The 16,094-nt window shown below is 38.1% G+C and overlaps 1 protein-coding gene across 1 annotated transcript in view; it reads left to right on the top strand.

The window, feature by feature from the left end:
- The window catches only part of OCA2 (OCA2 melanosomal transmembrane protein), a 176,489-nt gene that overhangs the window by 43,274 nt on the left and 117,121 nt on the right, over positions 1 to 16,094 (top strand). Inside the window, exons 9-12 of the mRNA XM_027804503.2 lie at positions 11,474 to 11,545; positions 12,433 to 12,498; positions 13,603 to 13,659; positions 14,701 to 14,825. Coding sequence (XP_027660304.1) covers positions 11,474 to 11,545; positions 12,433 to 12,498; positions 13,603 to 13,659; positions 14,701 to 14,825 — 320 coding nt within the window. The remainder of the gene's footprint in view (positions 1 to 11,473; positions 11,546 to 12,432; positions 12,499 to 13,602; positions 13,660 to 14,700; positions 14,826 to 16,094) is intronic.

Below are 16,094 nucleotides of genomic sequence, written 5' to 3'. Positions count from 1 at the left end.
CATTTTACTAGCATTGTGGCCTAGTTGAACCAGTGTTTCCATGCAGGAAGCATTTTTACAATGAAATGTTTGTTATTACTCCTGTCTATGCTCACACTAAGGCTCCTTATTTGTACACGGAAAATTACACTTCAGAGAGGGAATAGGAAAACAGAAGAAATACTCACTGGTATACAAAATGTAATAGTAAGTGATGACAATAGGCTAATCTTAAGGGAGAATTTTTCTGATGAGGAAAGTCACAGAAACTAGTGATCAGCTTACTCAGCATGGTTTCTTACTTCCCATCCATTCTCATAATTATCTGCCTTCAAATATGGACAGAGAAGAGTGTGGATTAGAGTGTTCCCACCTCCACATATATCCTACCAAAAGACTGGTAACAAAGTGGTGGAATAAAATCCACAGCCTTTATTGGAAAAGCCAATGTAAAAAAGAAAATCTTAGCTGCTGGTCTTCCTGGCTTTTGTGGGAGAGAATATATTCCTGCTGCTATTGTTTTCATTTGTGCTAAGACGGGAAAATTGTGAAGTGGAATTAAGGCACTGCTGTAGGAGCTGGCAGAAAAATCAGGCAGTTTACCAGAATGAACTATCTATCCTCTTTGGTGAAGAGTCTGAGCCATACCTCACTGGGTGAGAATAAATATTTACTCTCATCTGCCCTCCTGTCTTGGGGTGGGAGGGAGCAAGAGAGCCCAAGACTGGGACAGAACAGGAAAGCCTATTCTGTGGGACGGGCCCAGCTTCCAGCAGGGCAAGGATGCTGTCCTGCACACTTTTCCTTCCTTGAGAGACTACTGATCCTGACCAGGGGAGAGAGAAGGCTACCTTGATATTGTCTTGATTATCTGCAGTGTTTTACAGTGAGACAGAAAAAAAGCTGAGAGGTAGGGCCTGGAGAGGGAACTTCCCAGCCTGAGGCAGAAATCATAAATGTGACACCAGTGAGCTGCATGGAACCTGAATCCAGTGTAGTGAAACCTAAACTGTAAAATCCAGTAGAAAAACTTAGCTTGAAGAAAAATCTAGCTCCCTTTGGGAGCAGGCTAGCTGCATCCTTCCTGGGCAACATGTGGTTGTGGATCTGGTCTCGAGACCCCAGGACCCTAAAGCACTATTAGCATTTAAAAGTTTACTCTTTTTTTTCTTCCTCCTCCCCACCTGCAGCTGAATATATGCAGTGTAATTAAGACAGTTTTGCAGTCCCCATGACTAATGCTTTTAGGACATAAACTGAAGGTGTGCATTGGGAATGGTATCAAGTGAAGCAAAGTAGATAAGAGACAGCAAAGCCTGCTGAGATAGGTGCTGGAGGACTGGATTGAACAAGGGGATCCACACATGAGGCAGATCCATCTGTCCTGTCCCCCATAGTGACAGATTTTCTCCCAGAGAGAACAGTCTGTGACTCAACTAGCAATTAAGCAGTCATTCCCCACCTTCTGTGATTTAGGAGATTTAGGATGTGACCTCTGTGCATTTTGAGAGGCTGAACATGACTGTAAAGCAGTTGTGAAGGAGCATTATGAGTTGCTTCTTATGAGAAGCATTGGATCAGTACCCCTGAGGTTCCAGGATTTCTACTACTGAGGTAGAGCAGAGCCACGGCCACCAAGTTGGCTCCAACAGGACAGAGCCAGCACCAGTGAGATAAACTACACTCATTTTCACCTGCTGTAACTGCAACAAAGGAAGTGTCAAGGAAGCAGAGTGCTGTAAGACAGGGATGGAAGACATTTAAATTCAAACAAAAATACAGTATAACAGCAAGCATAATCCTCAGCTGGATCCCAGCTTGAAATGTTATAACAACGGTTTTGTATTATTAATACAATATGAATATTGATTTTACACTCACTATTGCCCGTCTAATTGTTAGAGCTATCTTGGTAGAAGTCTGGCTCTGTTCTGAATGTGTGTACTTTAAGGAAAAATATCTTCTTTTGGGTACTGTGGTACTTCTGTAGTGTGAAAATTGGCCTTAATTAAGGACTTAATAGGAAAAAATTGCCACTGGATGGTGCTGCTTGCTATTCTAAGGACTTAATAGGATTGTCTGCTTTAAAAGATGCTGTCACCCACAGGCTCCACTTTTCAGAGAATACTATTTTCTGAAATAATAGGAGTCATATTTTCAACACTAAGTGTAAAAACTGATTTCCAAATGTCCATTTTCTATTTTCTATTGCCTTTCAAAACTAATTTTTAACTGTATTTTGTTCAATTTGTGGAAGCCTGTCAAGCACAAATGTGTTGCCCTGCCTTGCATACTAGATATGTTGTAGGTTGGTATTTTTCCTTTTTGTTTGAGACAAGCAATAGAACATTAAATTAGCTTAATTGAATGCTGCTGTTCAGCTTCTACCCTGCCTATGGCAACCAGGGGGGTAGAGCGCAGTGAAATCTCAAAATTTTAACAAGGTGTTAGACAACACACATGCGCTTCTAAAGCACACAAACAGGGATGAGAACAACTCAGCTTCTTTTGGCTCCCCAAATATCTTCCTTCAGCAAGAGCAAGGGCAACAGTGAATGAACAAACATGAGAGAGTGTAGGGGCCAGGCTTGGAGGTAGATGTAATGGCATGACCTAAAGAAGAGAAAAGGTCCAGAGAAGAAAATAAGGAGATATCAGGGATGAAAGATTCTCCAGAGTAACTGCTGGCTAAAGTAATGTGAGTGCTGCAGTTTGCCATACTGTTGTTCACAGTGCGTGGCTGTAATTCTGTGTAGTCGTATTACGTTAATATTAAAAGAAGGCTGATGAAGATTCATACAGGGAAAGTAAAATAAGTCTGCCCCTCACTTTTGTGTTTTGCTGCATGTGATTTCTTTACTAGAAACTCAGTCTTGTAAGTCTTGAGTATGCTGAGATAGCTAGGGAAATACAGATGGTGGCATCTTTTGCAGTTTCAGAAAATGTTCAAAACCTCAAACATAATGAGGGTGTAAGGGTGTACATCAGGAATGATATCAAGGCATGCGGAGTGGATGGAGGCAGCAAAGCCTGCTGAGATAGGTGCAGAAAGACTGGATTTTTTGCAGGACAAAAGGGTCCTGCAAAAGGGTTTTGAATGACTGAAGACTTGTTGCCAGGTCAGCCTGTCAATATACAACAGCTTTGGTCATGTCAGCCCACAGTAGCGGTCTGGTTTATCATCTTCTAGGTAGCAACATCAGCCCTTTACTGGCTCATGAACAGATCTCTCTACTTTAGTCATATAGTGAATGTTTTTTGTAGCTGAAATATTACAGGACTGAGGTGCCTTGGCACATAAAAATGATCACCATCCTGTCTTTCCACAGGGCTCCACTTTCTATTAATTTGACCTGACTCAAGGTCCTGACTTACAGAACATCAGCTCATTCATCTCTGCATGCCTCTGGCAATTTCATATTAAGACAAAACCCCCAAATTCACAGGAAATAAAAAGATTCACTTTTAAGATTTAACTCTGAGGAGATCTCAAACTATCAGATGTTACTGGATATTCCCCTTCTGGTGTTTCTTGGAGGTGTATAAAAATAATTTTCTTATATCAGAACCATCCCAAGAGGTAGAGGCTAGAAAACATCCACCTGTGGCTGTAATGATACAGATATGGCAGAGTTCTCTTTTTTGTATGAATCTGATAGAAATATTTACTAGGCATGATGCTATACCTTTTTATCCTTAGTTCTCATTAGTAATATTCTGAGGTGGGAGGTTATCTCAAAACCAGAGTCAGCATAGAAGTCAACCAGCCATTCCAACCCTCATTATAAGGGAATAAACCCTTCCGGATTTTCTGTACAATTGCTGTTTTTCTGCTTCCTTCCTGGCTCCACACTTTTCTCCACCTTTGCTTTTCCCTCAGGTTTCCAAGGCATTAAAATATAAGGATTTCAATAGTCTTGTTCATCTCATACAGTAAAGATATGTTTATCCTTGCATCATTCAAGTACTACTTTGAACCAGTTAATTCAATGTTCCATATCAGCATGAAGCTTTCACCCATCCAGTTTTCTCTACAAACAACAAGCAGTGATATTGCTGGGGAAGAAAGTTCATAGATAGTGAAAATATTGCAAATTGTGCACATTGTTCATTCAAAGACATTGATAGAGCTATGGAGTAACAAATACCTTTGCAGAATCTAGAATCAGCTTATAGATTTTCTATATAGATGAGGGAAATGAATTAATCAGATAATTTATCCACAGAAAATAATTTGATCTCCTTATGTCAGTCTCTTCCCCTCCCCCCCCCCCCCCTCCTTCTATGCATAGTGTCTTACATATAGGAAGAATTGATGTCAGCTGGTGAAACGATGTAGTCACTTAATCATAGAATGTCAGGGCTATCCCAGACAAAACTCCCAAGATACCCCTACCTTGTATTTCTTAGCCTGCTCAGTCAAAATATCATAGGAATAAAAGTGAATTAACACAGGCGTTAACTTGTCTTGGATACTATGTAGTATTACTTTTAATCACCTTCTATTTAAGATAATCATCTTGTGTAATGCTGTCTTATATTTTGAAGCATTGCATTAGAGAAGTGGCAAATTGCAGCCTTTTGTGCCTTTCCCTAAGGCAGAGTTGTTTATACCATGACTTTCTCCACTGACATTGAATCAGAACAAGTAATTTGGCACACTATCCGAGTGAAAATGGATATTATAGCAGAATGTCATAGATGGATGCTTTCTTACCTTGGGGTGGTGTAGATGTTCTTCAGGAGTTACACAGTTTGCTATAGAATCTAATGTTTGTATTTTACAAAACCCCAAGTCTTTCAGGCTTGGGAATTTGTCTGTAAAAAGAGCTTATTCAATGTATATGGGGTGTTATTTTCACAGTTACAGGGATCAGCCATTTATTATGCAATTAATGAGAACGAATGTTAGTACTAAAATACGCAGCTAATGTTTCCAAGTCCACAGACCTCTCCAATCTGTGCTTTTAACTGATCTTGGGCACATATGTCATGCATATGGCAGAACTAACTATTGTACTGAATCACCATTGAATTCTTGTAAAAATTAGTAAGCTATTGGTCCAGGGTTGTTTTTATTTTCAAGAAAGGCATACTTATGTATGGTGATGCAGTTTTGACATAGTTTGACTTACAAAAATGAGACTAATAATAATATTTTCTAAAAATTTAACCTAGTGTAAAGTTTTATTTTATTTTTCACGTCTGCATTTACAGAATACATATAGATAGTGTCCTAATCTGCAAAGATATAAATAGCTGTTCTTGCTATCACTGGTTTTTTTGATGCTTGTGGTCACTTTGGGATACTTGATGTGCATCATCTTTCAGCAGCTGTACCCTATGTGCTTGCCTCAAGAGCTGCTTTAGTCCATCCCTGAATACTGCATGAGTTTAAGTCATACTTTCTAAACTATGCCAAGCAAGTCCCTTTTGCCTCATTAAAATCCCTACAGAATTTACTAGTTACTGCTTAACTAAGTAATTCTAAGGCAATTAATTTTCTGTTATCATTCATTTTGCACTAGTTGTTGAGACACGTCCCCTGTAAGGGGTTTCCACGTGCTAGGAAAAATGCCCTGCAGCTGAAGAAGGCACAGAACTGCTTCTGCAGAGCTTGTATAGGGAGCAACAGAGGAGAGGAGGGTGAGGAGGTAAAGCATTAGCTGCCATCACCAGCTGAAGGGGAGGTATGCTTTTATGCCTTCACTAAGCAGCCAGTACTGGTTAGATGGTCTCTTCAGTATAGGCAAGCATTAAGAAAATCAAGTAAATACGTCTGGTCTCATTGACCTTCCTTTTCTGCTCTGATCTCATCTGTACCTGACTATATCCTGTATCTCTACTCTATTGGTTTATATTCTGTTCAAATTGTGCAATTTGCCAGAAGTAAAGCAAATTTTCATTAACTGAGAAGTTGATGCTATTCAGCTTTGAGGTCGATCTACTGCAGGGAAGAGTTCAAAGTATTGCAAGGCTTTTTGTGACCCTTGTTTTCCATCATAAGCCCACATTTTCAATTATGCTGCTTGAAAGACTTAGGAAAAATTACCTAAATTAGTTAGCTAAATTACCGTTGTTTTTCTGCAAATTTCAGTTTTGATTTCAGCTTCTGATGCCAGTTTCAGACTTCAGCATTAATTTTCCAAACTGTAAGTGGATCAAATATGTGCAACATTAAAGACTGAATTTCATCTGCATCCTGCTAAAACAGCTGTAATGGTCCAAGGCAAAGCAGACCACCAAAACTTACAAAGTATTTGACAGTAAGATTACCTCTATCAAGGGATCTGATTGAGGAGCACATTTCCAGAGGCAGTCAGGCTAATACTGTCTTGATTACCTTTAGGAAAAACAAAATCCTTGTCTTCGAAAAAAGCCCTCTTCCACTGCTAGGGATATCTTCTTTTAACCTAATAAACCCTTATTAAAGCATAAGAAAGAATAGTTATAAAACATAAAGTCAGAAATAAAGCTGTCCTAGAGCAAATTTTCCTCCCCTTCTCTCCCTCTTTGTCCCTTGAGAATGAAGGATTGAACCAGAGACTTTATAAAATCTAAGAGGGATTTGGCTGTTAATTTTAGAGAGAAAGACTCAGCTCCTCTGGAGATAGGTGGAAAATGCGTAACATCCATATGTGGATATAGGCTTGGGAATAATTGCCTCCTGTTGAAATGCAGCGATGATGCACTCTATCAAATGGAAATTAATTTCTCAGTAAAATAAGTAGTTTAATGCAACAGTCATCACTGGAGAAAAAATGGATAAGAAATGAATTGAGGCTGCATTTGAATCTTTATGTTAAAGTCACTGACAGTCATCTTTCAGCTGCCATTTATCACTTATAAAGAAGGACTTGTGGGAATAAAATGTCTGGTATGATTTATTATTTATCAAATATCTTCAGAAGCACATTTTGGAAATATGCATGCCCTGGATTCCAGATGGGAAATGTATGCTCTGAAATAGCATACAGGTCACCATTCAATTGGCTTCTAAATAATTTCCTTTTACCTCCTGGAGCACTGAACAAGATAAAGTGTTTGGAATTTTGAATCATTTTTATAATGATGCTGTTGCAGTGTAGCAAAAGATTTGATGAACTCTGTGCAAACATTCCAAAGCACTTTCAGATAAAGAAATTTAAACCTGGAGAGGTCTAGCTTGTCTAAATCTGGTTTGCATTATAGCTCTGGAAATGTATGTTATTAATTAATAACAAGCATGAAAAGTTGCAGCATAAATGATTTAGGCAGCTTTCGTTTCTTACGTTAGAATTAACTCCTGAATTAAGAGAGTGGAAGCTATCATACAGAACTAGCATTCAGCACATTGTGTTTATCACACAGCAGGTAATCATGAGACAAACTTTCTACAGATAGTTATGAAACAAAATTGTTATTATAGAAGTTTTTCCTAATCCTTGCCTACTCTGAATTGACTCTATAGCATGACCCTATGATGTTGCTATCACCATACCTACATTGCTGATGTTATTTTCAAGAGCCTCTGTTGTTGCAGCTTTGGTTTTTTTTCACTACTTACATAACATTCTGTAAATATCCATTCACTTTTCTGAAATCTCTTCAGCTCTCAGCCTGCTGATATCCTGTGTCAGTGATCCCTGTGACCGAGTCAAGCACTGTGAGAGTGAAATCTGGGCTGCATTGTTTTCAGTATCAGTTTGTATTGAGATAACTGTCCCTTTGTGAAAGGCAAGCACTATACTTTACTGTTTCATTAAGTCAACATTGCTAGGCATTCTTGAGAAAAAAATAAAGGTGATGTTGATGGTGAAGATGTCTTTTCTGAGAAGCGATTATAAGGGTTGTAGCTGGGTTGGGAGGTGGGGAGCTCTAGCATGCAGACTGGCAAGACTAAAAGCTTTGTATCTTCCTTGTCTGTTCTTTTTCATCCCAATGGCCATTGCTTGTTTTTTTAAGAAACCTTTCCAAGAAATGAGGCAAGGAACTTTTATAAGTGCATTTTAAAGAGTGTGCTAAAACTGACTGAATCATTGAAATGCGAGGCTCCAGTTGTGGGATGGAAGAAATAAGAGTGAGAAGAAACTAAAAGGTCACTGTGACAGAATGAGAAAGGCCAGAGAGCATGTGAGGAGGTATTTATGTGCAAGAGAGTAGAAACAGCAATGCAGATGAGAGGCAAGTTGGAGAGAGAATGAAAGGTGAGACAAAAGAAGGGCTTTTATGAGATGTGCAGAATGGAAAGAATTTTAGTGATGGTTTTTGTCATGTATGTCATGTCATACAATGAGTACTGTGTAGCTGAACAGTGGTCCAGGCAAGACTTTATCAGTGCTGGGAGATGGATTTTGAAAAAGAGAGATGAAACAGAGAGGGAAATGTAGGTACCATAGTAAGATCCACAAGGGGTATTGACTACTTCAGTGTCTTTGATAAGGACACATTATGACGAGTCTTCCACCGGAGTTCGTTTATCCTTGCTACTGAAGTAACTTTTCGCCCACCATTTCCTTCTGCTTCCATTCCTAGCCTGTAAAATGAAAATTCTACCCAGTCAGGCTAATGCAGCCAACTGAAATCTGTGATCTTATAGGCAATTCCTATTCAAGAGAGAAACTTGGCATGAATCAGAGTTCTTTCAGTGTAACTGTCTTTGCTTACTAGACAATACACAAAGGTATGCACTTTCTTAAGCATGAGAAGGATCGGATAAATACAGATGATTTCTCACTTAATCTTTCAAAATGTCTTTAGATTCAGGAGTCCACCAAATCTCTTAGCTTTTCTAGGGTTAAATTTATGTGTTAATTTATTCCTGTGCTCTGTCAATTCTGCATCTGAGCTTTCATTCAGGGATAGACTCTGAGATTCATCCCGAAATGATGCTCATCCTCCTATGGGACTTCAAAGTGTTTGGATCAGGTTTGTACTATTTTCCAAAGATAATAATGGAATTTTACCTAATACAATGCCCTCCAAATAGGTATTGGACAGAACTGTGATTCAAAGAGTGTCACAGCTTAGACCTGCATGTGTTAATTTCTCCATTTGTAAGCTTTAAAAAATACTTCAAAATATATATTATTTGTTTGGGGTTTGCTTTAGTGAACAAAAAATTAAAGATTAATCCACTCTTTGCTAAACCTCCCCCAGTCTCAACTTCTGAATATTTACATGTCTCTGAACTTACATAAGTGTGCTTTCCAGGCTTTGTGTTACTGTATAACTTCCACTTAATAGTTTGCTGGAATGAAGAGCTGTACATTTGACAAGTTTTTTTATAGTAGAGCTTTGCACCTGAATAGTGTTTGTTCATTCTTCAGGATATACTTTTGTATATCCTTCTTGGAAATCACCAGGGTGAAGGGGCTGACAGACAACTCCATTTGTAAAGCAATTTTCCTATCTTTCTGCAGAAATTAAAGCAAATTTCACCCATAGGTGACAGCAAACTCTTGGAAACTGAAAAGGCAGTCAACTCAATATGTGCAATTAAGTATACAATAGTGACAGCAAAAATGTTTACGTGGAAATATGTGAAAAATCTAAAGCCAATCAAATCTCAGAAAATCCCTGATATCTTTCTGAGAACTGCAAAAGAGCTATGTAGTGTGGGTGGTGATTAGATAAGGAGAAAGACTCCAGTCTGAGGACAGCTGACGGTTCCCCAGTAGTTTACCCTTGAACATGCTTTGTCCTAGTAAGCTGATCCCCTTCCCTAACCCACACCTCTGCTTCATGGCTTTTATAGGAGAGACCTGTAAGGTCTAATTGCTGCACCCCATTGTCAGCCACAACTCAAAAGTTATCAAATGCTCCTTACCTTTGCAGAATCATGTGTACTTTCATACCAACACTCTGAAACTGGATATCAAAGATGAAACAGTAACTTATCACACATGCTGCTGTGGGAGCTGGTGGGAGCTGTTATCTGTGCTATGTACTTTCAGGTCATTAGGATGGAAACACGTTGGTCTGATCTGTTTTATCACTATGAATACGTTACTCTCCAGGTACATTTTGGAGAAAAACATAGGAGAATGAGATTTTTCTTTTGACTTATCACTGAATTAGTAATTTATGTATTTATTTTTCTAGTAATTTGGTAAATTGCTTAGTTGTTTACTGTTACTGTTAAAAAATTATGTTCTGGAAGAAAAAGCAAAGCCAAATATTTCCTTTTTTCTTTTCCTTTACAAGCAGGCAGGAGAGGCTTGAGATGTCCACATCCTATTGTTTCTTATCAGTAAAGTATTTCTTATGAAATTAGCAGCAAATGAAATATTTCTTTCTCAGAAATATGCCTTATTTCTTTCTCAGAAATGAATTCTTACTTGTGTCTGGATAATATTTAAACACATTAATAGTAAATGCTGTTAATCAGATTCAATCTTTTGTGATTTTCATTAATTACGTTCTTACTTTAACTGAGTTGTTTTACACAAGCTGTAATCTTTGAGACGTGGTGGATTACTTAACTACAAATGAGCACTTGGAGGAAAGAGCATGCTTTCAGGGCATGCTTGCCTTTATACTTTGTCCTTGAGAATTTTAAGTGCAATTTATTTATTAGATACATAGATGTGGACAAATGTCAATATATTGCAATAACTGTTGCAGCATTAAATGAATGTCTGTGTTGTGGTCAGAGGCTTGGGTGCTATTTTTAGATGCGTTGCTTGTATACTAGAGGATCAGTAGAGATGGAGAAGAAGTGCTGCTCAAAGCTGGGTCAGTCTGGTGAAAGCAGCTTTTGAGGAATTGAGGAGAGTGTGGCAAAGCCATCCAATGGATTTTAGCTGAAGTATATGGCTTTCTTGAAGACAAACCACTTTGTAGAGAAAATGCTGATGTAAAAGAACACTTTATGAAGGAAGAAAACTGTGTATGTGAGACAAAAAGCGGGGGTACAGGCTTGACAGGCCTACCTGTGCCCCTGGCCACAAAATAGAAACTCAGTCTAGTATGTTTGTGTATGTGTAGGGTGCATCTGCCCCAGATCTGAGCTATTTGCTTGGGGATTGCTTGTACACATTGGAGATAAACAAGCAACTCTAAAGAATGAGGTGGAGGATCTCCTGGTCACGCGTGTTCTTCCTGTGGGCTGTTGAAGGGAGGCAAAAAGGAGTAGGCTTTTTGATACTTAAGGAAGATTAATTGCTTTCTGTCTTGTGTCACCTGTTGGCGAATAGAAGAAACTGATGCCGAAGTCACTTCTCTACCTTGAGATCAGAGCTGAGACTTCCTAGCAAGGTTTTGCATGGGCATGATGGTTTGGGTTTTTTTTCTTTTTCTTTTTCCTAAATAACATACTGAAGTGAGGCAAAGTAATCAGCCATTCTTTGTTCAGGTCTTTTTGAAAGGGGATGGAATAAGAACAAAACCAACAAACCCAAACAAACTGGGAAAATAATCAACTACAGAAATTTTTATCCCTTTTCCTTTCTCCTTTTTAATAGTAAGGAGATGTTTAGGGTCATCTCTGGTCAATTCTTGCCCTTTGTTGCAGATTGTTCACAGGACCCTTGCAGCGATGCTGGGCTCTCTGGCAGCTTTAGCCGCCTTAGCTACTGTTGGGGAGGTAAGTTATCAAACTGTAAATGCTCACTTTGTTCACTTTGTTTCTCGGTGTGATATCATAAATTTCCATATTTGCCCCTAGGCACATGGCAGAGCAGTGTTTTTTAAGAGAGAGAGATGGTAGAGCAGATATTGGGATGGGGAAGCATCTTGGGGAGAACAAATCAGCCTAGGGTATAGTTAAGAAGAGTAGAAAAAAGCCAGTTGATGCCGTTTTGCTCTGATTTGCAGGAAGTGGAGTACAAACATTTTTAGCTTAATTCAGAGTTACTTTAACACTGTTATTTTCAGTAATGTTAGGTTACCAAGCAAACCTAAATGGAAATACATTGCCTTATGCTACCCTAAATAATTACACCTCATGCTTACATCTTCGAATCCTTTTGTTTCCCCCACTGCTTACTCTTAGTTGATATTTAGTGAAACCTCTGAATGATTTTCTCTGTTTTTCTTATAACTAGTCACCACATCATTGCTATGTTCCCTTAAATCACCTCCGGTTTGCTCACAGGTGAAGTGGTATGCTTTTGTTCTCTTACCAAAGAGGAAACTGGGGTGTACCATATAATTTGGTTATCTTTTATTTCTGTAATGCTACATAAGGAACAACTAGATAAATCAATAGCCTAATGTAGGCTTTTGGTAATGACCCACTTAGGATGTCAGCAGTACTTTGAATCAGTAGTAATAATAATAATAATAATAATAATAATAATAGTAATAATGATAATAACAGAGTCCTTTTTTGTGTACCTTGTAGGAACACTTATTGATTTCCTTCATAGCTTATTTAAATGGTTCATCAATTAAGTGGAGTTTATATTTCATGGCTAATCACAAGTTAGGTGTTTCATGGCATTCACAGGTAATTGTATTGTTTGATTGCAGAGGCCAAGTATGGTCAAAGTGGTGGAGTGGATTGATTATGACACACTAGCGCTGCTGTTTGGAATGGTAACTAAAATGCACCTTGTGCTCTGTGCTGAAATAATCACATTCAATATAGAGATGTTTCTCTTTTTAAGGTGTTGTTAATTGCACTCTACTGAGACATGTTATGATGAAAATTTGGGCCTTGAGGGATTTAAAAACAGGGAGGATGTTCAGACCTCTGAAGGAGCCTTTTGAAAATGTTGATCTTATTCTGGTTTTTGGGGGTTTTTTTTGGTTGGTTTTTTTTTAAGTCTGTAAAATTGTGTTGATAACATACTGAAAATATCCTTGAGATCTATAAAAGGAATGACCTGTGTAAGTGCCAAGTAGTATCACTCTCATTTACCTTGTTTATTTTTTTTACTCAAAACCTTCCTCAAACACACTGTGCTGGAAAAGTAGTTTTCTTTGTCTTAGTCAGTGGTGTGTTTGGAGGAAAAAAAAAAAAGCAGCAAAACAGGAATGGAGGAAAAATCTCTTATTAGATTATAATCATATATTATTTCAACCACTTTGCCCAGAGCTATTTATGGTAAAAAGAGTTTTCCAAATGCTGTTAGGCTCTAACACAAAATACACAATTTATAAAGAAAAAAATACAATTATCTGTTGCCATTTGGAGCTTTTCTTATTTCCTGACACTGCTCCCTGCCTTTCCCACAGAAAGCAAAATAACATACGTTGCGAGTAAAAATGGAAGGAGAGGAAACCTCTCAGAAATGTGGGAAAAAGCAAGTAATTCTTGGAGCCACTATATATCATCTTCTGCATTCTGTAGAGCATTACTGCAGCAAGCAAACATACTTATTGGCTTTTCTTGATTAATGACATAAGGGAGATTCATTGAGTACTTAATGTATGATGCCCACTTAGTCACTACAAATAAAATTCAACCGGACTAGCATGACATTTACAGTCTGTTTATGCTGAGAACTAAATTTCACTGTATGATGCATTAACAAGAGATATCTAGCAACTGTAGTGGATAACCTCATACAAAGATGATAATATTCTTAGAGCTGTGTCTGATAAGAAGGACTTTTGTCAGAATCACAGATTACATTGCTTTGTTTTTGTGTAATAGTCCAGTTGCAAGCTATTTTCTTTTTCTTCATCTTTTGGTAGATGCTTTTGGTGGCCATATTTTCAGAGACTGGATTCTTTGACTACTGTGCGGTAAAGGTAGACTTGTTTTGGTACTCTTGATTATTACTAGATTAATCAAGTTAGTATTTAATCAGAACTGTTACACTATATACTATCTTTGAAGAACCTTTCTTAGAGCAGTGTAGACTTACACATTAGAAATTACAGTTGTCAACTTGTAATTTTGAAAAATCTCTTAGGGATGAAAGGAAGCCCTTAAGGCAATTCTGTTTCTACAAGAGAAAGATAAAAGCCCCCAGCAGGGTACACAAGCATATGGGCAAAAAATAAAGCCGAGTTATTCCATTGACTTCCCCAGGACTGCAGTTCTGCTGTAACTGAAATCTGTATTTTGTGCCTGACAGTAGGGGGAGAGGAAATATGGGAACTATCACTAGCTTTATGATCACACATGAAAAATGGCTGCAGAATTTTGTACAGTAGCAGAACCAGAGATTACATGAAAAGGGTAATTTTGATGGTTTGGTTGTAAAGCAAATATTACCCATAGCGAGGGACTCCTTCACCTGCTGAAAAGCTGAATTTTCTTGAGAAGGTTTGGAAGAAAGAAAACAAAAGTGACAAGAGGACTGCTTTGAGCACAGAATCCCTGAACAAAACATGGGTGGACACAACTCCTGCCTGTGTAGATGTCCAGACTGTGTAGATCTGGCAGTGCTGCTCTGTGGATGAGGAATGTGTCCCAGCACATGGAGAGGGAGGGGGAGGGAGGTCTGAACCATGTTAGTCCACCCAGCCATGCAGGCAGAAGATGGGAGCTCAGCCCTGCTCTTGCCACAGACCCCCTTCATGCCTGAGAGTAGAACATGGTGTCTCTTCAGGCTTGTTTCTTCCTCTGCATGATGGAAATGTTTGCCCACTTCCACAAAGTGTTTTCTTGCTACATTAATTAATACTGGAGAGGATGCTCTAGGAGGTGCATGGAGTACTAAACGCTCTGAACTCACTGTTGCATCATGTTTGGTGAAGTTTTATCTAACTTTTTTTGAAAACTAAGCCAGAGACATCTAGACATCTAGTCCCTTAATTTTGTTTCTATTTGTTTGGTTTTATTAGGCTTATAGATTCTCTAGAGGCAAGGTGTGGGCTATGATTACGCTTCTGTGCCTCATTGCTGCAATTCTTTCTGCATTTTTGGACAACGTTACCACTATGCTGCTCTTTACTCCAGTAACCATAAGGTACTTTATTGTTATGGTTTTGGACTTGGTCTTTTATAGCCAGCAATCAGTAGTAGACATGTGTGCAAAATGCTTGTTTGGACTTTTTTTGATCATCTAAACGGAAATCAAAACTTCAAATATTCCTACTGTAGTAGGGTAAAGAGCTAACGTTTTCAAAGGGATTGGTTGCTTTTTCTCTTTGTGTTAATAGTGATCACATATCTGAAGCCTGCTATACTGCCTTGGCAGCTAACTATTCTGGTTTTTCTCCATATCTGAACTGCAGTAGCATATTGCACCAAATGCTTCCTAGTAGATGATTTTTTCCTGTAGAAAGGGAGAATTTTTTAATTAAAGCTGCCTTCTGCTTTACTGCCTAATATGTATATATATATATACACACACACAATTCTAGATAGTAATTTATATTTTAGTGAAGTTGTTATCCCTTCTAATACTGATGATAAATAAATTTTAAAATGTCCAAATTTTGACTAAAAGTTTTGTTTTGGAATATGAGACTGAATTTTCTTCCTGTTGGTGATCACAGCATTGGTACAGCCACTGGTTAATTCCACAATTTGAGATTAATACTTGGAACTTTTAATAGAGAACAGTGAATTTAATTATTTCAGATTTCTGTAAATTAATAACACATGATTTGCAACTACATTTAATCAATATATGATTATAAATTAGTGTACACTGAATTTAACCTGTGTCTGGCCAGGCAAATTTAGTTCATCCAGTTCAGTTTTCGAAAGATCCTATGTGTTTTTAAAATAATCCTGAGTGATGTAATACTTGCAGTCATTATCACATTAAAGTACACAAAATTCTATTAAGATATGCTCCCACTTTAAAATGTAGCAAAAAGCAATAAAACTCAATTTTGCAAGTGGAATTTATTTTGGATTGGAAAACAGCTGATGAATGAAAGCTCCGTTTGTCTTCTGTCTGATTATATTTTAGAGATAACTTTACCTTACTCCAATCAATAATTTTACCTCTAGCAGTAGGCAACAATGGAACTATTAAGCACTGTTTCCTTCAGCTGGGTCGCAGGTATTTTGAATTAACTATAATTAGGAATGGATTGAAATCCAACCATCAATGCATCATGAACTACTGTTCACAGGCAGAGCTACTGTAGCATTTACTCTGTTTTCAAAGAATCCCAGAATAGCTCAGGTTGGAAGAGACCTCGGAGTGCCATCTGGTCTAACATTTCATGAGAAAAGGAGCCTGGATGAGTCTATCTGGCACCCTGTCCCATTGTGTCTTGAA

Source organism: Falco cherrug, chromosome 2 (assembly GCF_023634085.1).
Source record: "Falco cherrug isolate bFalChe1 chromosome 2, bFalChe1.pri, whole genome shotgun sequence".
NCBI classification, from domain to species: domain Eukaryota; kingdom Metazoa; phylum Chordata; class Aves; order Falconiformes; family Falconidae; genus Falco; species Falco cherrug.
Note: the sequence above shows the minus strand (reverse complement) of the source record. Positions and strands in the feature narration are given on the sequence as shown.